At 34.4% G+C, this 25,033-nt stretch overlaps 2 protein-coding genes and 1 long non-coding RNA gene across 4 annotated transcripts; all 3 read left to right on the top strand.

Annotated features, from left to right (window-relative positions):
• The first annotated feature begins 5,247 nt into the window (after nucleotides 1–5,247).
• Nucleotides 5,248–8,871, top strand: LOC121248138 (probable aminotransferase TAT2). Of its 2 annotated transcripts, XM_041146505.1 has the most exons (7): nucleotides 5,248–5,581; nucleotides 6,099–6,438; nucleotides 6,561–6,779; nucleotides 7,541–7,600; nucleotides 7,928–8,083; nucleotides 8,211–8,304; nucleotides 8,468–8,870. In XM_041146505.1, exons 1-7 carry the CDS (start codon nucleotides 5,310–5,312, stop codon nucleotides 8,626–8,628), a joined length of 1,302 nt encoding a protein of 433 aa, XP_041002439.1. In that variant the 5' UTR covers nucleotides 5,248–5,309; the 3' UTR covers nucleotides 8,629–8,870. The 2 variants fall into 2 exon arrangements, with proteins under 2 accessions (XP_041002439.1, XP_041002440.1); XM_041146506.1 differs by lacking the exon at nucleotides 7,928–8,083 and having other exon boundaries at nucleotides 8,468–8,871.
• Nucleotides 8,872–10,806: 1,935 nt separating this feature from the next.
• LOC121248129 (receptor protein kinase TMK1) lies at nucleotides 10,807–14,295 on the top strand. Its single transcript, XM_041146495.1, has 2 exons — nucleotides 10,807–13,338; nucleotides 13,544–14,295. Exons 1-2 carry the CDS (start codon nucleotides 11,028–11,030, stop codon nucleotides 14,071–14,073), a joined length of 2,841 nt encoding a protein of 946 aa, XP_041002429.1. The 5' UTR covers nucleotides 10,807–11,027; the 3' UTR covers nucleotides 14,074–14,295.
• Nucleotides 14,296–22,187: 7,892 nt separating this feature from the next.
• On the top strand, nucleotides 22,188–22,759 carry LOC121248134. The gene is made up of 2 exons (XR_005937400.1): nucleotides 22,188–22,549; nucleotides 22,658–22,759. It is a non-coding gene; the product is annotated as an uncharacterized LOC121248134 (long non-coding RNA).
• Nucleotides 22,760–25,033: the final 2,274 nt, after the last annotated feature.

Raw genomic sequence — 25,033 nt, 5'->3', positions numbered from 1 at the left:
GCGACCATTGACACCTCAATCCATGCTGTGTCATGCTTGGCATTATCTTCCATTTAATGTGGCGTGGCCATAGTCAGGCGAGCCCATTGTCAATACTCGAGTATAGGAGTTGTCCTTGGCACCTTACTCTTGAGTTGTCGGCGTCTTTGTCTGCGCTGCTTTCAGTGCTTGGGTGTCCAGGTCATTCTTGACACTTTAATTTGACCCTAACGCCTTAATCGTGGATGGTTAGGAGCAACCCGCACTTCTGACCAAGCCCCATGCAAGGCATGTCTACTATATTTTCCCACTATAGGCCTTTTGGGCCAGGCTGGCCCTCTTCAGCCTAAACTTGGCCCATGTTACGTACCCGAGCTGCTTGGGCTAGGCCCGTTCGGTCCAACCCTAGTATAGGGGATTACTCCCCTCACAACATGCACTGATGCCAAGGGATCTCGATTGAGCATCAATTGAGTTTTGATAAACACCTGCTTCAAGATTAGGAGTTCTAAACCTTAATTACTTGCATAATCAAATTCCAATGTCTACGATGGATCACTAATATTTCTTCGTCCAAATAATATTAAATACTATACTGGGTGTTTATCTTTTTTTAATATATAGAATATAATGAACAATGGCTAATCATCCTTAATTTACTGTCATGGGTGCAATTTTTGTTCGCTTATTTTGACAATAATGATAATATGACAAATAGCTTAATTGCATGCCTTCTTTGGGGTTCTTGCAAAACTCAAACAGCATCTACGGTTTTTACTTTATGCGAGATCATAAACTATATATATAATATTGTCAAAGGCGAACACATTTCGTTCATAATAACAATATCAAACGTAGCTGCATGCATGCGAAATATTTCTGGACGAATACATACACTGCATATATAAGAAACAAATGGAGAACACCCACATTAGTTTTAAGAGAGAGTACTGAGCAAATTAACATGACGGTATGCAGTATTATTCAAATAAGTAATACTATCTTGTTCAAATGGACTTCACAAAATAAGTATTAATTATATTCTGGTCGTGTCCTCTCATGAAAAAGTATTCAAAGCTTGATGACGATGGCTATTTTGTTCCATATGTGGTCTCCATCTGGCCGTGGTAAATGGGATCGATATATGAACACCAATGGCACCTTGAGATCTAGAAACCCCATTTGATTCTCTTCTTCCTTTTCTTCCCTCTAAAAAATGAGTATTATAGCTTAAAGTTGGAACTTTAGTTCAAGTCAAAGATGGTGTTTCACAAGGGAATCCCTCTTTCTCTGTCTACCACTTCTTTCTGGACAGAGAGAAAGAGAGACAAGATCCATGAGGGGTGAGTTGCGGAATTGTCACCATCTTCATCTAAAAGTTTTTCAACCTGGTCATCAACGTGCAGTTGCACCCAATTATCAGCCATTGCATTACATATATACATATATACATACATATACATGTGTGCATATATATATATATATATATATATATATATATATAGCCTAGCTATTTGCTCGAATGTGAAGTAAAATCAGTGATAGAAGTCTCTATCATTATAAAGTTCCAAGAGTTCTTCTCATGTGCGGTGTGGATGTGCAGGCATTTTAAATGTCCATATTTTAATGTGTGGATATGTGCTCTTCCAGGCACTAACTAGCCAACAGTGACCCTCCAAACACCTACAATATATATGATGACAGACAATAAAATAAGAATAATGCTATTATGTATTTATTTTATCTCATCTTTTTTATTGTTCATATATTTATTTATTTTTTTAGTTTGTTAAAAAGGTGACTAATAGTGTATTAATATTTTTTTTAAAAAATTAAAAAAAATATAAATAAAAAATTAAAAAAATAAATTTTGTCTAAAAACACGTCTAACAGTCACTATTGAACGGCACCCCAGCAGTACTCATAAAATAAAAAAGTTATCCTTTGTCTCCATGATTCCCTATAGCTCTATATGCATTATTAGTTTGTCATTTTGGTAATTTACCTCGAGTTTTTTTTTTTTTTTTGATCGGTAAAGTAATTTATCTCGAGTTTTATTAATTATAAATTAGTATAAACACATAATTATTACAAAAGAAACTCAAAATATCAACTATTTTCATATCGATGCAGCAATTAATAAACAGACATATAAATATACAGATTTTTTTTTCCTCCCATTTTCAAGAGCTAGAATGTCAACTTGTACGTGGTAGTTCGTGGATGCCATTCAATCCACAATCTGATAAATCATAATCATTAATGAAGATGAATAAAAAAAAGTAATCTGAAAGATAATACAGTTTATTTTTATAAATGAAATGAAATGTATTGAAATTAAAATTAAAAATTAAATAAAATATTTTTATAAAATATTTTTTTAATATTATTTTTATTTTAAAATTTAAAAAAATTATAATAATTATATAAAATAAATTGAGAATGGTTGACAAAATATAAAAAATTACAACTTTCAAGAGACGTACCTAGTCCCTACTGATTAGGGCATTAGAAGCCTAGCTATATGCACATGCACAAAAAGTAAATAGTTTTTTGTTTTCAAGCCCTAGAATAAAGAAAAAGTAGAGGGCAACTGGGAAAAATTAAAAAGCAAAGCGTATCAAACGATGTAATCCCAATTAAAATCTGCACATAAAAGAACAAAGCCTAGTCATAGTCATGTCAGAAGTAGCTAGCTAGGTTAGGCTTCTATTTTTCCCTGATTAAAAAACGAAAAAGGGTTAATTATATGCATATCCAACCAAACCAATGCAAAATTGGGGTATCATAAAACTCATTGGTGCTTGGGCTTCGGCTTGTCGGATAGACTTTTCTTTCCTTTTTTTTTTTTTTTTTTCAAATCTCTGGGAAAAGAACAAGAAGGATGGGCCAATTCTCCGGCTCTGATCACACGTCTATTCCCTCCATCATCTTTTAGTTTCAACACGAAAATGACTGACCCAATTCCTATGTTCTTTCCAGTAGTACTGATCTCCAGCGCTGAATCTGATCTATCTTCTCCCACAGAGGACATACATGCACGTGAGCCATTTAGGCATTTTGTTCTCGTCTGCGCAGTGACCGACAGCGCCACGTTCGCGCCGCTAGCTGGGTGGTGTGCTTTTCCCCAGGCGGCGGTGGGCCTTACTCCCCAACTGGCTGGCCTCCTCCGTGACCCGACTTTAATTGGTCCCCCACCACACGCTTGGCCTCTTCGATAATTGACATTAAACCTTTTTTTGGAGATCATCATGTCTTTCCTTCTTTCCTTCTTTCTTTCTTATAGCTTAATTTAAATGCATACGACTCCTATAGAAATTTCTTATGTCTAACATTATATTAATATTATAGGTTCAAAATACTTATCATATATATATATATATAGTATTTAACTAGATTTAGCATCTTTGTTTTTAATTTAAAATTGTTAAAATCATGACGTGACAAGATTTCTATGTACCTATAAATTTGAAAAATAATCATAGTTCATGTTCAACAGAATTCGCTCGAGCTTCTATTTGGTACATGATTTTTCTTAGTTACATGGTTCGTCCATAATTCAAAAAATAGTGCATGTCATTATCAATACAACTTCACCAAGTGCCTTAGTAAACAACTCTACATCAAAGTGTCGATTTGTGAACATTATCCAAGAAGTAGAACAAGAAGATAGGGTTCCCTAGCCTATATATCATGCTGTTCTAATCGTGGTCGTTGCCTCTACGCTTGAACCTCCTAATTGATAACTAAGGAGATTGGGTCATATACACCATGCTCATGTGTAGATCTAGAGTAAGTGTCTAAAGTGCCTCTCTTATTGTAGTAACTCTAAAAAGATGACTATGGTCTCCATTTTTATGTATACACTAAATATATATAATTAATTAGTCATTTTAGAGTATAGATTATGCGGTTTGGACTTTCTATTAGAACGTTACTATTCTTCTGAATCATGATGTTGTAAATCTAGTTTATGTTCCAGATAGTATCAAAAACATTGTAATGTCATTTGCTCAGTTATAAAAGTCTACTATGTTTTAAAAATATATATATATATATATATATACACGTATGTACGTACGTACATATATATATATATATACACACACACTCACACACCACTATGGTGGTGGTGGCTCTTTATATATTCTCAGGCTTAATCACTCTATCATTGTTAACTATAAGCATTCGGCATAAGTGCGGATTAGTTAGGCCCACTTAGAGGAGTGGTATATGCCCAACTTTATTGCCATTTCCATGCCTTCAGCTTCTCAGAAACATCCTCGCAAGAAAAAATTAATTATGTACTTAATTTATCAGTATAATTAGTAATTACGCTTCTTATACTATACTATTACTAAACCCTTTTCAGATTGATTCACCTTTTCTTTCGGCAATCCTATGGTGCTTTGAAATAGAACTATTAAGAGAAGGGTGTAATTCTAGGCCCAACTTAAAGGCAAAGGCCCAACCATTTTTGCCTGCTAGCTTATAGCATACACAAGCCTTCCCAATGCAAGGCCCTCCTCCTTCTAACTCATTCAGAGCACGACTCGAGTTGAGTTCACCATATGAGCCCACCCGAACAAGAGCCTCGGCCCAAGTAATGGTCATCAAGCCCAAAAAATAAAGAAACGCCAATATAAAATCCACTTTCTTTGTGGAGTTTGAATTTGCCAGACAATTTCATTTTTTAAGGTTCTTTTGGGTAAGTAAACAATCACTAGTGAAAGAGTAATGTTATACATTATATTTTTATTTTATTTTTATTATATTATGTAAGATGTGTCACATTTATTATCACTAGATAATAAAAGATCATTCAATAAATGATCATTCAATAATGATAAACGTGTCATATCTTACGTAATGATATGATAACGTAGTGTATAGAATTTTTCCTTTTAGGCATAAGATCTACATAGTAGTTAACACTGAGGTAGTGAATACTCGTCTCTATCCAACTATTCGTGATAAAGAAATTTATTATTCTCACTAATTAAAATAATCAAATTTTTATTCGAATTTAATGACTTTAAATAACAGAGAAAGATATAGGAATACGACATTTATATTATTCATATAAATATTTTGATTATCATTAAATAAATAATAAATGTTGTAAAATATATTTTTCTTTACCGAATTCCCTTTTATAAAAGTATTCCTTATAAAAACAAAACTCAACCTCTTCCCTCATTTTTGTCCCAACTACCTTTTCGGTTCAACATGCACCATGCTGCAACATTGGAATAATAGTTCAAAAGCTAGAGCCAAGCCCCAAGGGCCAGAGCAAACCACTTCTCCACTGAAAAAGCAGAGGACAAAACATGGGAAGCGAAGGCGAGAAATGGGGTTTCCAGGGAAATGAGGAGGTGAACGCAGCATCGGGGATGACAATCCAAGGTGTTCTCGTCAAGTTGATGGAAAACCTAAAAGCTGTAAACGAAGGGAAGCCCACCATTCATCTTGGCCACGGCGATCCCTCTGCATTTCCATGCTTTCGGAGTGATACTTCATCCGAAAACGCCATCGTTGATGCCCTGCGATCCTCTGAATTCAACTGCTATCCTCCCGCTGGTGGCATTCCGTCCGCAAGAAGGTAGGCTTGCTGTACCTACGCTTGCTCTGCTATAAATCCTTTCCATGTCTATTATTGATATGCAGGCATAGACGGCCAATATTTAAGTGGAGTATTCCCAGTAATCGGGGAGAGTACTTTACAAAATGGCTAATTAATTGCTTTTGATCTTACGATTTAAGTATTCTTGTGTCTAAAGAATCCATTGGGAGTCTTAATATACTTCAAGCACCATAGATGCAAAATGAATGAAACAGAGGAATTACTCATCGTCTTCTTCTTCTTTTTTTTTTTTTTTTTTTTAAGAGAAGTGCACGAAGCCACCCACGTAGCAACTCCATTCTAATTTTATTAATAAGTCCTCACTTATGACGAAAAAATACCGTGATAACAAAATGACACTTGGGTTTACAGAATATCAAATAAAAAACCGCATGCATCAAAACAAACAATAAAAACAGAGGAATTAGTCTTGTACATATATAATTTGATTCAAATTGATGCCTACCATGATACATCCGTTCTTTTTGATGTACAGGGCTATTGCTGAATATATGTCCCGGGATCTTACGTGCCAACTATCACCAGATGATGTTTTCGTAACGGCTGGTTGCACACATGCCATAGAAATCGTAATATCCGTCATTGCTCGCCCTGGTGCAAACATCTTGCTACCTAGACCAGGCTACCCCTTCTATAATGCTCGTGCTTCTCTAAGCCATCTCCAAGTCCGCCATTATGACCTTCGATCTGAACAGGATTGGGAGATCGATCTTGAAGCTGTTCAAGCTCTTGCAGATGACAACACTGTTGCAATTGTTGTCATTAGTCCCGGCAATCCCTGTGGAAACGTCTTCACGTACCAACATTTGAAACAGGTACTGCATAGTGCATGCGTATATATATGCATGGAAATTCCCTTTTTTTTTAATTATCATGTAGTATTTGATATCAAAGCAGCTTTAATTTTGTTTTGTTTTCATGCTAATTTATTATATAGGTTGCTGAGACTGCAAAAAAGCTTGGGATTCTCGTGATTGCTGATGAGGTCTATCACCATCTAAATTTTGGGAGCAAGCCATTTGTGCCAATGGGAGAGTTTGGATCAATTGTGCCAGTTATTACAGTTGGTTCGATATCAAAGAGATGGATTGTTCCTGGTTGGAGGCTTGGTTGGATTGTTACAAATGACCCCCACGGCATCCTTAAAAAATGTGGGGTAAGGATGTTTTATCTTATAAATTTATATATTCCTGGCTAATTAGTACTCTTAACAACATGATCTTGTCACTGATCATACGGTCTTTCAGTGATAATTGTTTTTTATCGGAGTTTGCTTCCTTCCTGATTTGTGAGAAAAATTAATTCTATATTTTTTAAAAGGAATAAATTCTTCGTGTGATTCTTAATGATTTTAAAGGGTTGTAATTATAAAATTAACCAATTAGTTTAGAGCTGTACAAATTACTAGAGTAATGTTATTCATCATCCTTTCATCATTCTATGATATAGCATCAGATAATTAGAGACTATTTGTTATGTTTTACTCGTAAACCTATCATTTAATGTCACATCATGAGAAGATAATGAGAAAAATGATGATAAATAAAATTTTTCAAATTAGTAGGTGTGACTTAACTTTAAAGGGTCGTACGTAATTCGAATATATTTTTGCTGGACAATCCACAAAAAATGTCGCTAAAATTAGAAGGCAAGGCCATGAACGATCGAGCTAAACAATGATATATGCTTAATTGTTTATGTGCTAGCAGCTTATTATATTGCGAGTGGAAGTGTATAACACAAATCATCTCTACTTTCTTTGCTGGCAAGTTCGAATATTCAGACATATTACTTCGTTTGTGCCAATTCCTTGATTTTCAAGTCGTCAAACATATCGATCGATTGCTTTACATTATGTCAAACCATAAATAATATTGCAAAAAATTAAATGGTTCTGTATTTTCTTATAATTCCCAGGTCGTGGACAGCCTTAAAAACTATATAATCGTCTCCCAGGTTCCCGCCACGTTCATCCAGGTGCATGCATATCTCAAGATATATTTTTTCATTTTTATATTTTTTAGCAATTTACTTCTTGGAAGTCGCTTTTGGCAATTTAATGTTAAATAAAGTCTATGGTACCATCCATGCTTATTTTTTATTTTTTAAATAATACACGAAACTTACACATTCTAGAACTACAAATATCATTTCTCTAATAATATATCTGCCAAAAACTCATATTAAAACGAGGTATGCAGGCTTATGCATGGTTCTACATGTATATGATAAATTATATATAATCCTCTGGCCTGTTTAATTCATTGCCTTTTCCAGCCATCCTCATATATTTTGACGTTTCAGGGAGCAGTCCCTCAGATCCTTGAGAATACTAAAAATGATTACTTCTCAAAAATAATCAACATAATAAGAGAAGATGCAGATATTTGTTATGATCGAGTTAAAGAGATTCCTTGCCTTACATGTCCACAGAAACCCGAAGGATCTATGTCTGTGATGGTAAGGACATTAAATAATAATAATAATAAGAGGTACTTCATTTGCAATTCTTCACCTAAAACTTCTGATTAACTGAATGAATAATTTCTATTTTTAAAAAAAAAAAAAAAAACACACACACACTCAGGTGGAATTAAACCTGTCACTACTTGAAGATATCAGTGACGATATGGATTTCTGCCTCAAGCTGGCGAAAGAGGAATCTGTAGTTGTTCTACCAGGTAAGAACAGAGTATATATCCAGCATGCATGCATGCATTTGAAGTTTCTAATTCTAATGGTTTTGAAGTCATGAGACTCAGATCTGATATTGTCTTTTAAAGGGGGAAAAAAAAAGGGTTTGCCTGATCATTTCTGATAGATGAAATTGCATATTAATTCCAGGGTCTTCTGTCGGCCTGAAAAATTGGATACGCATAACTTTTGCTGTTGAGCCTGCTTACCTTGAAGATGGCCTTGAGAGGATCAAAGCATTCTACCACAGGCATGCATGCCACGACGCAATAAGTAAAAAACTTAATTTGAGAGATGATGATGATGATTGATAATTGGGGTTTTGGGTATCATGTTCGTATGAAATTTACGCAAAATACTGATCATGAGCTAGGTATCCTAAAAAACCCCTCCTTAAATGCTACGAAATTTCTTAGCTACTTCTAGACGAGTCCATGAGGTCGGTCGTCCCGACCAATTCAAAACATTTTCTTTTAAATAAAGACTGATGATGGCTGGTTATGACGACGATTAACAACTCTGCCATTGATGTTACTCTTTTCGTATTGCCTAAATGAAACTATATTAATGTTCTTCGTAGCCTTCTTAAAAAAATCCTTTCTTCATGCACAAACTCATGAATACATGAATTAACACAGCATATATATATATATATATATATATATATAGAACTAGTATAAGATTTATAGAGTATCATTTTTTGAATTGTTAGAAAATTATACCGACGAATGATTATAAATTTTTTTTATTAATGTCACTTTTCAGCTACAAAGTTTTACTCATTCCATCTTTTTGTATTTAGTTTTTCGGATTTCGAGAAAACATGAAGATATTTAACTAAATAATTGGAATTCTTTTGGGCAATTTCGGGACTGATCTAAAGATCAGATCATATTCTCGCAATTGATATCATGCATATAATAAATTCGAAACCTTTAGAAGAACACGAAGATTCATACCTACCTTCTTCACCATTTAAATATGTTGGTACGTACCTACTACCATAATCGTAAAAATAACATGTAATTTCATCAATGACAGCCATTTGAATAACTTTGTCAAATAGGGTCATGTGCGTGTCCTATCTAAAGTATAAATTGCTATTTCGAATCCAGCGAGTTTACCTAACTTTATAGACAATTAGTCGATTTGAATTGAAAGATGAGTTGAGATCATAATTATTCACTACTATTCACAAATTTCAACTTATAAATCTCACTATTATTTACAAACTATCTTAACCAATCTCATATTATATAATATAGTTTCATATAATATAATATATCTACTTTAGAATAAAAATAACTTTCTAATATAATGTATCACATCAAATTACTTTATGAATTTACTTTTAAAAAATATTGGGAGATCGATTTTTAAATTGAAATTCCTTTTTAATTACTCCATCCAATTGAATAGTTTAATCATTAATGTAAAGAAATAGACATAATTCTGACGGTTCGTGTTCATGCTCTAAAAAAATCATGCATGAATAATATTAAATAGTGTAAAATTCACATGATTTTCTATTTTTTTATAATAATTAAATCATTTAATTTAGTTAAACAATTGAAGAGTTCTATTATTTTCTGTACATCAAATGTCTCTGATGATATAAGAGTTAAAGCTATCAAATTAATAATAATAAAAAAAATATTCTCAAGTAAGTGTCTAAAACACATTTAATAAACTGCTTATATAATATAATTTGATTTTAAAAACAAAATTTTAAACTTTAAATATTACAAATTAAAATTTATTATTTAAGCGAGTTAAATGATGTGTAGAGCACGCCACTTTGAAAATTCAAAATTATTGAAAAATACTTGATTTCTTATAGTGTCAAATAATAATTTTTAAAACTAAGGTCTCGTTTGATTAACAGATAGTCTTAATTCATTTTATTTGATTACTTTATCTCATCTCAATATTTAAAGACCATTTAAATACACACTTTTCAATTTCAGATTTTCAACTTTTTCATCAAATCATTATTTAATTATTATAATTTTCTCACACTTTCAAATAAAATATATAAATTAATTCAATTTTTTTAAATTTCAAAAGAGAAGTTATATTAAAAAATTATATTATAATAATATTTTAACTTTATAATATTTTTATTCAATATTTTCTTTCTTGTTTTTTAAAAAAAAATGTGAAAAAAGAACTTAAAATATTTTTTTAACGCTTTTAAATATTTAAAAAAATAAAAATTTATAATATTATTAAACAATGCTTTTTTAATCACTAAATAAAAAAAACTAAAAACCAACCAAATTGGAGCGGGAGCTCCATCAGTTCCCTCCATACGCACGAAAGTAGTAAGGAGTAAGGACAGCTCCAAAAACGTAACAAGAAAGGACTCAATGCCAAATTACCAAAGCGCCCCAATGCCCAAGAATCAGAACCCCACTCACGCATCATGATCCAGCCTTTCACCACTGTAGTGACAGGCATGGCTTTCAGACCTAGTGGCCCCCACATCCATGTGCATGCTTCCTATTTCACTCTGCTCAAGACCACCACCATCTTCGCTCTCTTTGGCTTTTGCTTCCAACCTTCTGAATCAACCGGCCTCGCTGTTTTCGGTCAGTCCAGTTCATGCGGTATTTTCCAATGCATCTAACTCCTTGAAACCCCTCTGCAACGACTTCTAAAGAACCCATCTTTTTCCCCCTCTCTGTCCTTCTGAACATAAAACATTAAGATGAAGAAAACCTATCTTGGATACGAGCTCTTGGCCTTTTTTCTTGCTGGGTTCTCTTCCATCTTCCTCTGTGCAAACTCTCAATCAAGCCCAAGTGACGACGCTTCCGTGATGTTGGCTCTCAGGAAGAGCCTCAACTCTCCTGAATCTCTCGGATGGTCCGACGACAAGGACCCCTGCCAGTGGAACCATGTGGTCTGCTCGGAGGATAAACGGGTCACCCGGATCCAAATCGGCCATCAAGACCTCCAAGGTACACTCCCTCCAACCCTCCAAAACCTCGCCCAACTTGAGCGCTTAGAGCTTCAATACAACAACATCTCTGGCCCTTTTCCTAGCTTAAGCGGGCTGAGCTCATTGCAAGTTCTCATGCTGAGTTACAACCGGTTTAGTTCCATTCCTAGCGATTTCTTCGTTGGCATGTCTTCTCTTGTATCTCTTGAGATAGATAATAATCCATTTTCGGGTTGGGAAATCCCGGAAAGTCTCCGAAACGCTTCGATGCTTCAGAACTTCTCGGCTAATTCGGCCAACATTACCGGCACAATACCGGAATTTCTAGGCGCCGATGTGTTCCCGGGCCTGACTAATTTGCACTTGTCTTTCAATAACCTTGAAGGCGGCTTGCCTTGGAGCTTTGCTCACTCGCAAATTGAGTCCTTGTGGCTTAATGGGCAGGGAAGTGAGGCTAAGCTAAACGGCAACATTGATGTTATGCAGAATATGACTTCCTTGAAAGACGTTTGGTTGCATTCGAATTCTTTTTCCGGTTCGCTACCAGATTTTTCAGGCTTGACAGAGTTGCAGAGCTTGAGTTTGAGGGATAACATGTTTACAGGCCCTGTGCCGATATCATTAGTGAATCTTAAATCGTTAAAGGTAGTTAATTTGACTAACAATTTTCTTCAAGGACCAATGCCAAAGTTCTCCAGTGAGGTGGCAGTTGACATGGCTAAGGACTCTAATAGGTTTTGTTTGCCCAGTCCCGGTGAGTGTGATTCTAGAGTGAATACATTGCTTGCGATTGTGAAATTAATGGGTTACCCGCAAAGGTTTGCAGATAACTGGGTGGGGAACGATCCGTGCGCGGATTGGATTGGGATCACATGTAGCAATGGGAATATAACTGTTGTAAATTTTCAGAAGATGGGTCTTACGGGTTTGATATCTCCGGAGTTTTCTTCACTTAAATCATTGCGAAGATTAGTTCTTGCCAATAACAATCTCACTGGTTCAATTCCAGATGAGCTCACTACACTCCCTGCACTTGTAGAGCTAGATGTTTCAAACAATCGACTTCATGGGAAAATCCCTGCTTTTAAGAGCAATGTAATGGTGAATACTAATGGCAACCTGGATATAGGAAAGGATAATGGTAGTTCTCCATCTCAAGGTCCGCCTTCGCAGAATCCCACGATTCCATCTACAAGTGCAGGCTCTGAACATAGTGGCAAGAAATCATCAACTTTAATCGGGGTAATTGTAGTTGGAGGCATCTTTATGATTTTCTTGATTGGTTTATTGCTTTTTTGCCTATATAAGAGGAAGCAAAAGAATTTTAGCAGAGTACAGAGCCCGAATGCGATGGTGATTCATCCTCGCCATTCTGGATCTGATAATGAAAGTGTGAAGATCACCGTTGCTGGCTCAAGTGTTAGTGTTGGTGCAATCAGTGAGACCCAAGCTCTTCCTAGTAGTGAGCCTGGTGACATACAAATGGTTGAAGCAGGAAATATGGTGATATCCATACAGGTCCTCAGGAATGTGACTAACAACTTCAGTGAAGAGAACATATTGGGACGAGGAGGTTTTGGGACAGTATACAAAGGTGAATTGCATGATGGTACAAAAATTGCCGTAAAGAGAATGGAGTCTGGAATAATAGCTGGGAAGGGATTGGCAGAATTTAAGTCTGAAATTGCTGTTTTGACTAAGGTCAGGCACCGGCATCTTGTTGCCCTTCTTGGGTACTGCTTGGATGGGAATGAGAGGCTTCTTGTGTATGAATACATGCCTCAAGGGACACTCAGTAGGCATCTCTTCAACTGGGCAGAAGAAGGATTAAAACCACTGGGATGGACCAAAAGGTTGACCATCGCCTTAGATGTGGCTAGGGGTGTCGAGTATCTCCATGGTTTGGCCCATCAAAGCTTTATACATAGGGACTTAAAGCCTTCCAACATTCTTCTTGGAGATGATATGAGGGCTAAGGTGGCAGACTTTGGCCTTGTTCGTCTTGCTCCAGAGGGGAAAGGTTCAATCGAAACAAGAGTTGCTGGAACTTTTGGATATTTGGCGCCAGAATATGCAGGTACCTTTTAATCTAGTGCCACGCCAATTTATTAATTGTTAGCATTGTCTTTGGTCCGTGTTGATATGATGTCATGCTTGGGATAACAATACGTGAAACTCGACATGAAGTTTTCTCTAGCATGAATTTCATCACCTTAGAAGTTCCTTGGTTTACACAATTATCTACCTCTAACATAAAATTCTGTTTTTGCATGTGATTACAGTTACCGGACGAGTGACAACCAAAGTGGATGTTTTTAGCTTTGGAGTGATTTTGATGGAGCTAATCACCGGGAGGAAAGCACTTGATGAGACCCAGCCTGAGGAGAGCGTGCACCTTGTAACATGGTTCAAAAGAATGCGCATCAACAAGGACTTGTTCCGCAAGGCAATTGACCCCACAATCGAGCTCAATGAGGAAACGTTAGCCAGTATCAGTACTGTTGCTGAGTTGGCCGGGCATTGTTGTACTAGGGAACCTTATCAAAGACCCGACATGGGTCATGCTGTCAATGTGCTTTCTTCTCTGGTGGAGCTTTGGAAACCAAGTGAGCAAAATTCAGAAGACATGTATGGAATTGACCTTGAAATGTCGTTGCCTCAAGCACTTGAGAAATGGCAGGCTTATGAAGGTAGAAGCAACATGGAGTCTTCTTCATCTTCACTCCTTCCAAGCCTAGACAACACTCAGACCAGCATACCAACACGCCCCTATGGATTTGCTGAGTCTTTTACATCTGCAGATGGGAGATGAGAAGTGGTTGTAAATGATGTTGATGGTGGTTGTTGTATGTTCATTCTATCAGCTAGCTTCTTCCTGGCCGTTTTATGTGTAAACTTCTGTTGACCCATTTGATGTTTTAGTCTCATCTCACTGTGTGATAATTTTCTTTGGAAATCTAGTTTGGGTGTTCACCACTTGTTTAGAAGTTTTGAAAATGAATGAAGTGACTCTCGAAAGCAAGGTGCAATTTCATCATTCAAATACTCTCTCGTCTTATTGCTGCTTATGGTCATCACTTACCATACCAACCTTGTCGTTTGGGATACTTTAGTGGTTGGACACCAAACGAAAAGAAAACCATGCTGTTGTTTATTATATATAGTTACAGTATTATAGTAGCTGGTCTCCTACGTACTTCGTGGATCAGTGTATTATTATATATTGAGAGCAGAAAAAGACGAGGCAGTTGAATGTGCAAACCTACCAACAATAATGGAGTCTTCAGCGAAAGTGGTGTCATCATCTGCGATTCTGCATGAAAGAACAAGATTGAAGTACTTGACGTCATATTGAACTTATCACACGCCATAATTTGCACTTCTTTCTTTGTTTCTTCAACCAGGAATGAAAGAGATCGATACAGTATTTTAATAAATAATGATAATTTTATAATTATTTTATAAAATATTTCATATTTAAAACATAATCGTAAAAAATATCACTCGATGAGAGTTGTGTTTATCTCCCAATAAATTTTTTTTTTGTTTATTTTTTTACTTCGTAATTAAAGAAGTGTTTTTTAATAATGTTATAACTTTTTTATTTTTTAAAAATATTTAAATATATATTAAAAAATAGATATATATATATATATATATATATAAATAAAAATAAAAATACATAAAATACATTAGCGAGAGCTCGTGGCTCCTTATCAATTTTAAGAACAATTACCCTCGTTAAAATTGACGGGAGGATGTCCCTCGACATTCTGCAGGCCTAAATGGAATGTCTTTTATTGCCATTTATAGTTTCTGCAGCTAAACTGCTCCAATCAAATCATTGGTTTTATTTAAATCATCTCAAAAAATCAGCTAAAACATATTTTTAATCAAAATAAAAATAATATTATTTTTTTAATTATAATATTTATAATTTTTTTTTCATATTTTATAACTACATTAATTATATGTTAATTAATAATTTAATTTTTATTTAAATTATTGTTTCAAAACTAACTTATTCTTAAAAATTGATATGTGAATCTAATATACAAGGCCAAGTATAATATACAAGCAGATCTTAATATATCTAAGAGCAATTGGGTCTGATATGAGCAGTTGAGTTTGATATTTAAAGATAAAATATTACTTTTAAAGATGAATAATATATCTTTAAATATGAAGAAATATTTAAAAATACTGTAGCTCATATTTGAAGCCACTAGTGTTTGACTCCTCCAATATAAATGATTCCATTTTTATTTTTTAAAATTTTGAAAATAAACTGACATTTAGATTGTACTATTTAGATTATGTCATGTCATTTTTAAAATACTGTAACTGTTAAAGAGTCGGGACCATCAAAGAATAAACAAATAAATGTATTGGTAGTGACCTGCTAGAACTTTGAAACAAGTTACATTGATTCAGTTCATTACGGTTCGGATTATTTTTTAATCAATTCAAACTCAAATTACTCAATACTAGTAACTCAACATAACATGTTTATCTTAAGAATTACATCGATGCGACCCATTTGACCTACTGCTAACCAATTAAGTCGTATTCGCAATGAAATAATTTTGAAAGAAGTCACTGTTTAGGAGCAGCCACTTTGTACACTCTATGTGACATCATCCCAACCATCTATTTGGAGAGAAGAAATTAGTGGATTATAGTGTGTGTATTGTGTGCACCACTACAATAAATACTATATAGCACTACTCATTCGCAATTCCATTAAATTATTTTGTTGAACCAAATCATTCAGAATTTAATATAATATTTGAGCTTAACTTATCGTATCAAATCTTAATCATTCACGCTTAGTCTCGTTTGAATGGTAAAACGAGATGAGATGATTTTAGATGAAAGTTAAAGATTGAATAAAATATTGTTAAAATATTATTTTTTTAATATTATTATTATTTTAAAATTTAAAAAAATTGAATTGTTTATTATATTTTGTATATAAATTTAAAAAAATTATAATAATAAAATAAGATGAGATAAAAACGTTTTGTATCAAAACGAGTCCTTATTCTTCATTCCATAAACCAATGACACTAACAAATTATGCAAAAATCTTGTACCCTTTTTACTCTATCTCTCTCTCTCAAAGATTATTTTGCTTACACCCAATTGGAGAAAAGTTAGGAACCCGTGACTCCCTTTTCATGTGATTATAGAATCTTCTTTTTTTATGCCGGAAAGAATCGACTTTTAATTATGAATTTTACTTATAGTTGTAAAGTACGTTACGTAATTATTTTAAAAAAAGTAAAATTTATTATTAAAAAAATTAACTTTTTTATATAAATCTCATAATTATATACATTTAACATGGCTTTGAATTTCGGAGAAGATGTCATAGACAGGGATCCAGGACAAAGGAAAGCTGTAAATAGAAAGCTTATCAAAATCCCTGTCAAAAAAGTGCCTAACTTTCCGGGAAATTATTTTGCCCTCGGAAAGTGTAGTGTCCGTAACAAAGGCATCAACTTGCCAGCTCTCAAAGCTAAAAAGACTTGGTATAATGGGTCTAGTAATCAAGCACTACTACTTTTCTAATATATATTACTTTGCTAAAAGCATTTTGATCTAATTTTTTAGGTTATTAATTTCATCTCATATAATTATTATAAATTTTTTAAACTCTCACATAAAATATAATAAATAATTTAATTTTTTCAAATTTTAAAATAAAAAAATATTAAAAATTTATTTTATAATAATATTTTATTTAATTTTTAATAAAATATCTAATCTTATCTTGTACGAACGCCTTAAATGAATAGCCTATTGATTTCAATGCCACCCTGTCGATATAAACCAATTAAAAATAAACAAAAAGAAGCTGGGATGAAGATAGAAGAGTAGCATGCTAATGGATAGCTGTTGGCAACGTTGGCTGTTGCTAAGAAACGAAGATGGAGGGCCCTTAAATGGGCCTAGCTGGCTAGCTCGGTGCGCGTAAACTTAAAGCTTTTGCCTCTTTCCTTTTGGTTATTTTCCCATTTTAAGATTTTCCGATAAATATTGGGCTTCTCGGTTCTCACTCACTCATTTTACTTTTTATTTTTTATTTTTTATTTTTTAAATAAATATTACAAGTGAGTGAGGGGAAGAGAATGGGCAGAATGATATATAATATATAGTGTAAGAATGATGAATAAAATTATTTTTAATAAAATCCTCATCTTTTAAAAGTGAAAGAGAGAATAAAAAACATATACTTATACGTAACATCATAAGAAATACGAAAACACAATTTAATTTACCTCCTCAATCAACACCCTAATTATAAATCTAGTCTTTAATTAAGAACCCTTCAATTACTTGTAAATCACTGCCCCTCCATATTTAGGTTAAAAATCCTTTTTGTTGTCGAGGACCCCCCCATATATGATTATGCCTTTTTTTTTTTTCTGGGCCATGTTTGTAAGATATGTTATAAAGCACAGAATACTAAGCCAACTTGACTCCACCAACCACTTGGGATAGTGTCAAAACTTTATGATGATTGATCAGAGACATTCCCTTTCACTGAATCGATCGACGAAACTGTTTTTCTCCGTATTACGGAATTGAAATTTTGGAATTTGATGATGTTTTCATGTTTAATTTAAGTCTTAACAATATATTTTAATTATTTAGTAGTGTTATATGTAAGTAATTTTATGCATAATATTATAAATATTGAGTATCTGTCTTATTTTATTAATTTTTTTTTAAAAATTAAATTTCAAAAACTAAACATTTCGACGACATCAACACGTATGATTATATATATATATATATATATATATAATATATATATAAATAAAATTGTAGGTATAAATTAGTGTTATCAAGTACTTTTGTTTAATAATATTGCCTTTTCTCTTTTACATACCCACTTACAAATATAAATTTTGTTTTTATTGCTCGAAATCTCAAGTGCATTTATTCCAAGTGGTCCTTTCAAATGATGCACCGTTTGAAATGGTCCTTTCATTCATTCATCTGTTGTATATAAATTACTAAATGATAGACCATATATATATATATATATATATTCTATTATAATAAGTGGATATCGAGCCATTACAGTAATAAATAGTAGATTTTGTCCATCCGTTTACTTCTTCCGTTTATTTGTTTTCACGCCAATTTTAGCCTTCTATTTTCACGTTTTATGTTTGTTTATGTGAGAGTATTTTAATCTTTACATCATGTTGTGTGGCGTTATCTTAGTGATATTTTTTCCAGAATAATTTTAGACCACATAAATCCATCTCTCATTCTCGACTTCGTCTCCCTCTCGAGTTTTCTCTCTCAACTCAGATCCCCTCTATTTTCTCTCTCTACCTTGCGACTCTCGGTTTCTCTTCATCTTGCTGAAAGCCAAACCACCGAAATTGTGAGACCCAGCCCCAACGCCTCTCTCTCCCTCTGTTTCCATCATCTCGACCTCAACCTCTGTGATTTCTAGCCAGATCTGCCGTTTCTATCCTCGATCTCCTCCACCGTGCCTTAGAAACGGTGGTTTCGATAGTTCTCTCTCTCTCTCCACATCCATGGCTAAAGAAGCCTAGCTCTGACTTAGTTTCTTTTTTTTTTTCTTTTTTTTCTTTTTTTATATGTTAACTTGTTCCAGTCAATTTTTGATCGGGATTGTTCTATGATTTGTTGTTTCTTAGTCTAGGTTTAACTCTTGGTTTTTCTTGAATAGGGTGTTGGATGGTGTTGGAGGCCCTAATGGCTGAAGTCTCTGCTCAGTGAGAATTTCTTTGTTCAGTGCAAAGTTACACGTAGATTCCCACTAAGAGGAGTTTAATAAATGGGTTTAGATTTTTTTTTTCCTAGCATGTCGTGGTTTTCTGCAACGTTGGATTTATCTTTATACAAATATTTTCCTTTAAGACCCTCATTTTTTTAGTTTCTTATAATTTTAATTTTCAAGGTGTCTATGAGAGGGACACGAAGGAAACTCTCAGTCGATCTCCATTGCAGTAGATCTTTGTCATTGGTTGCTTTGTAAGTATTAAGGATATTACTGCTCCATCACCAGTTGCGAATTTGATTGTGAATATATATGGTGTTGAACCTGGGTTAGAGCATGAGGAGAGCGAGAGTTTAAGGTTATAAAAACATCTTATTTAATTATAAATGCTTTGGATCATGACACAATTAGAAAGCATGCCATGCAACAGTTTAATAAATGGATTTAGATTTTTTTTTCCTTGCATGTCGTGGTTTTCTGCAGCGTTAGGTTTATCTTTACACAAATATTTTCTTTTAAGACCCTATTTTCTTAGTTTCTTTTAATTTTAATTTTCAATGAGAATTTTTTTGTTAGTATTGTTGGGTCATGAAGCCTTAGGCAGACAATGACATAGAGCCTTTACTTTTTTATTTTTCTTGTATGAATTGGCTATGGGAATAAATGACATGTACTTGGTTTTGGAAATGATTGCTTTTTTTATCCAAGAACATAGGCTGCTTGGAAACTTGGTTAGAGTGCTTAGGACATGTATTGTGTAGCCCATGAGGGGGTCATAAAGTATTGGGCAATCATTGGCATGAGCCTTCTTCAAAATTTAATTTTTCACGTGTATATTGCAGGAAGAATAGATATGCTATTGTTTTGGTTTATTTTTTTTTTTAAATCTTTACTTATAAAAAATGTTTTTTTTTTTAAAATATGATATTTTAAATCATAAAATGCTGACCAGTAGTATGTAGTTTTATGATGGAAGTTTAATACTCACTCATATTTTTGACTTGCTTTGTTTCTATCCCATGTGAAAAACAAATTCTCAATTATTCCTACTTATAAGAAAACAAGTTATTCCTTGAGTTGTTGGAAAGGGTTCTTCAAGGAAATAAAACTTGTTCTTTTCAAGGCTGTTTTGTTCACAAATGTAATTTAATGGCCAAACGTTGTGTTGTATTAGTTTAAATCGAGTTACTCTTTTAGTGTGGAAAATAGACACAATTTATTATTTGCTACAGTCAAGATGAGCTTTTAGTCAAGAGTCGAGATCAGTCATGATTAATTTTTTTTTTTTTTAAAGATTGGCATGATTGCGGTGAAAAATATAATTGTGTTCTTGTATTTAATGTGATTTGTCTCTGGGTGCCAATTGTATATTTGAATGTCAAAAAAAAAAAAATCTGGATTGGTTTTTCTTGCTTAAGCAAGTTACAATATTAACAGTTGTTTCTTTATTTATTTAATTTTAATTTGTGTGGAGAAAAGGATGGAGCGAAAGAATTTTAACTGAAATAATTAAGTCAGGGTGTCTCTTTTCATCTTGTATTAAGTTTATATGTGCTTGAGAAAGTTGTTCACATGCTGATATAGGGGTGGGCAGCGGGGGCGGGTCTTGTATTAAGTTTATATGTGCTTGAGAAAGTTGTTCACATGCTGATATAGGGGTGGGCAGCGGGGCCCCGCCCCCGCTGCCCCGCCCGGCTTCCGCCCACCCCCGCATGGGCGGGCGGGCTAACCCGCTCCGCCCATGTGGCGGCGGGGTCCCCCGCCCCGCATAGAGAGGGTATAGCGGGGGCGAGGGGCGGGATGACCCCAGCGGGGCCCCGCCCCACCCCCACCCCCGCCCCACATTAAAAAAAAAATTTATTTATATATATTAAATAAATATATTGTATATAGATATACACAATTTATAAAAGACTTAAAATTATATTCAAGTCATTAGATTGTTTTGGCCTCCTAGGCCAATCTTTATATAGGAGGCCAAGGCAATACAATAGTCATCCTTAAGCAATGTGGGACTTACTACTAAGTCCCACATTGCTTAAGGATGATTATTGTATTGCCTTGGCCTCCTATATAAAGATTGGCCTAGGAGGCCAAATCAATCCAAAATCTAACTCTAATGAGTTTAAATTTTTTTATATTTATAAATTTTAATTTATTATTTAAAATATATTATAATTTTGGTCTAAAAAAATATTTTTAGACCAAAAAAATTTTTTTTTTTAACATAATGGCGGGGGGCGGGCGGATGGGGGTTTTTCCCCCGCCCCCGGCACCGGGGCGGGGGAAAATCCCCAACCCCGCATGGTGCGGGGCGGGGTGCGGGGAAGGGCACCCCCCGCCCCGCACCATGCGGGTAGCAGGCCTATGCTGATATGCATGTGTGTGATGACTAGGCACATTTGCCTCCCATATTCAGAGGCAATAGGGTTTAATAGCTTCAGTTATAATCATTGGTAGTGGTATATCGGGTGCACATATCCTCAATGATGCATCATTTAAGGTGATCATATGTAATGCAAGTATATCTCTTTTTCTTTACTAAAAGCTTTAGGTAGGCAAGACTCTATCTTGCTTTCTACAATTTCTTAATATCGTCAATTTCTTTTTTCAGGTGATCTTGCTAGAATCAAGGGATACATTTGGCAGTCGTATTCATCATTTGGTTGTCCAGTAGAAATGGGAGCATCATGGTAAGTTCACTTGTTATTTTTTGTGAATCCCTTTTCAAACTCTAAATGTTGTAAATACAAATGAATTCATTAGTTATGCAATGAAAATTAAATGGGGCTTTTATCTATAAATTCACAATGCTCTGTTAGTTCTTGTGGTAGACTATCCAATTTATTTGCTCTATTATCCATTGTTCATGGGCTATCTCTACATACTGGTATCAGCTTTAGCATCAATTCCCTTCTTCTGGATCCAATTCCATTATTTATAGTCCATTATCTATAGTTCAATTTTTATTTTCACATTTTTTTTAATAGATACTTCATAAGATCCTTGAAATATCAAAGACAACACAATTTCTTTGTTGCTTAACCACACATGGAAATTAATGCCACCATAAATGTTTCAAATCAATTCATTGTTGCTTTTGTTTTTTGCATCTTCTACAATACTTTGTTGTTTAAATCTCCCTGAACGACAGCTTCCATAGGGCTAATAACTCTAGCTAGATGAATAATTGCACTTCTTCTATACCATTCACACTTTTTTAAGTTACAACAATAATGATTAAGTTATATTTTAACTTTGATTTATTTACTTATTTCTTTCTATTGCATAAAACTTGAAAAAGCAAGGCATGAATCTAAATCCAAAGATGAATCTTTGAGGAAGCTAGAAGAGAACATATAGAACCTTGAGAGCAGGGCAAAAGGCAAAGATTAGAGTCATAAAAATCTACATGAGAAGATCAAAAAACTTGAAACAGATTGAGTTGAAGGCAGCCATCTACAACCAATATGAGAAGCAACTTTAGGAATTATCTGAGAGATTGAAGGGGAGGGAAGAAGTTTGCAGTAATCTCTTGCAAAAGGTTTTTTCCCACTTGAACTATAGTAGATAATTATGCTTTATTATTATTATTATTATTGCTAAATTTGAATTATTTCTCCTTAAGGTCAAAGGGTTGGAGACCAAGCTCGTAGAATAACAACACTCAAAATTTGCATATTTTCAACAGAATGTTTGTGTATCTAACTCTAAAGTGTGAATCATTTATAAAAAGAAGTCATTGCTATTAAACTGTTTTATTTTTCATGGTAAATTCTTATTATTTCCATCAAATTTTGTAGCTTCTGTGAATCCAAAGGTGGCTCTTTATCCTCACCTCTCCAAAGGGAAGTCTTGAAATGAGGTTCGTTCATTATTTCTTCTCTATACATGGATATTATTTACTAGGCCTACCTGAATTATTGATAGGATGCTATAAATAATATCAATTATCATTAAGTGTTAGTTTCATATGGGTCTCATACTCGGTGTCGCTGAGGAAGTTATGACCATTAAAAACACGTCAGTCCTTGTCTCTCTAAATTATCAGCTTCTGAACATGTCTCCTACTGTATTTACAATCATGTGATCGTCTTGTCTGTTAGCATATATTGTATTAATTTTAATTCTCACTTACCTCCACTCACGTGCATTGTAAGCTAGAGTGTTTTTTATTTTATTTTCTATTCCAGTATAACTACTTTTTGTAAATATTATTCATTAAAATATAATGAGGTATTTCAAAATTCTCTTTTGGATTCTCTCTCTCGATTTTCCTCTTATCATGGTATCAGTTGCGATGAAACCCTAACCCTAGCCCACTGCTGTGCCATCATGACCAATCCACCTGCAGAAACATCTTCCACTCCTCCTCCTCTTCTCATCCTCCCCCTTTCGCTCCTCCTCCTTCTATGGATTATTCGAATCCATACTATCTTCAGAGTGGAGATCATCCCAGGCTTCCCAGCGCGATGCTTGTCTCCCAACCCCTCACTAGTGATAATTTTCTCACATGGAACTGATCCTTATCCATGGCCCTTATTGCCAAAAATAAACTATGTTTGGTTGATAGTGTTTTGCCCAAACCTTTTGAGAGTGATCCTATGTATCACACTTGGATTCGATACAATACTGTTATTCTTTCTTGGTTGCTTAATGCTTTGCCCAAAGAAATTGCATCCTCCATTCTTTACCACGATTCTGTGGAAGAGATGTGGAACAACTTGAAGGAACGGTTTGCACAGAGCAATCTCCGGAAGGCTATTCCCTATTTGCTTCAAGCCGATGCATCTGTAAGTTCTTATTTTACACGATTGAAATTTTTTTGAGAAGAAATGGTTCATTTTCCCCCTTTGCCTCTTTGTTCTTGTGGATCTATTAAACGGATTGTTGAATATCAACAAGAGGACTATGTCCTACAATTTTTAATGGGACTTAATAAGTCTTATGCGTATTTACGTAGTCAGATCTTGCTTTCTGATCCTTTTCCTCCAATTAACGAAGTGTTCTCACTTATCCTTCAAGAGAAAAAGCAACGAGAAATTTCTTATGATTCTTTAACTTCTAATGAGGTTGTTTCTATGTTGACTAATCACGATCTAGTCAGATGAAGGGCTCTGTTGTTGGATCCAGGACAGGTAAGCCATCGGCTCCTTGTAAAGATCGCCCTTACTGTACTCATTGTGGCCTCTCAGGCCATACCATTGACAAATGCTATAAGATCCATGGTTATCCACCATGATATAAAGCAAAGTCTCGAAACTCTAATCAAGCCACTGCTAATCCGGCAATTGCTAACCAATCTGTTCCTGATTCGGTTATGGTTCCACCTTTTCCTTTTTCTCCCAAGCAATGTCAACAGTTCATTAATTTTCTCCAAACTCAACCTAATATTTCATCTGTGAATCAAGTAGGTACAATACCTTATGTTGTTACTAGCTCCACTGCACCATTGACCTCTACACAACCCCTTTCTGGTATATCTTCAATATTCTCTGTTGTTGATCCACTTGCATTTCGTCCACAATCTTGGATTCTTGATTCTGGGGCAAGTGATCATATGATTAGTTCCCTTTAATTTTTTTACATCACCACCAATTCCTGTTAATATCTCTATGAAATTACCTAATGGTTCTTACATTCGAGTCACACACAAAGGCACTGTTAGACTCTCTGATTCTTTAGTCTTAATTGATGTTCTTTATGTTCCTACATTTACCTTTAATCTTGTTTCTGTTAGTAAACTAACTTCTCAATTATATTGTTTTCTTATTTTCTTACATGACTTTTGCTACATTCAGGACCTTTTCAATTGGAGGACGATTGGAGTAGCTAAAATTTCTCAAGGTTGATATCACTTACTGTATATTTCAGGCAGTTCTGTTTCCTGTAATTGAAATACACTTTCTCATTGTAATGTTGTTAACTTGTTACAAACAATTCTTATCTTTGGCATTGTCGTTTGGGACATATTTCTAACTCTAGATTGCATGCCCTAGCTTCT

This window comes from Juglans microcarpa x Juglans regia, chromosome 2D (genome assembly GCF_004785595.1).
Source record: "Juglans microcarpa x Juglans regia isolate MS1-56 chromosome 2D, Jm3101_v1.0, whole genome shotgun sequence".
In the NCBI taxonomy this organism is placed as follows: domain Eukaryota; kingdom Viridiplantae; phylum Streptophyta; class Magnoliopsida; order Fagales; family Juglandaceae; genus Juglans; species Juglans microcarpa x Juglans regia.
The sequence above is the reverse complement of the archived record's forward strand: the minus strand, read 5'-3'. Positions and strand labels throughout refer to the sequence as shown.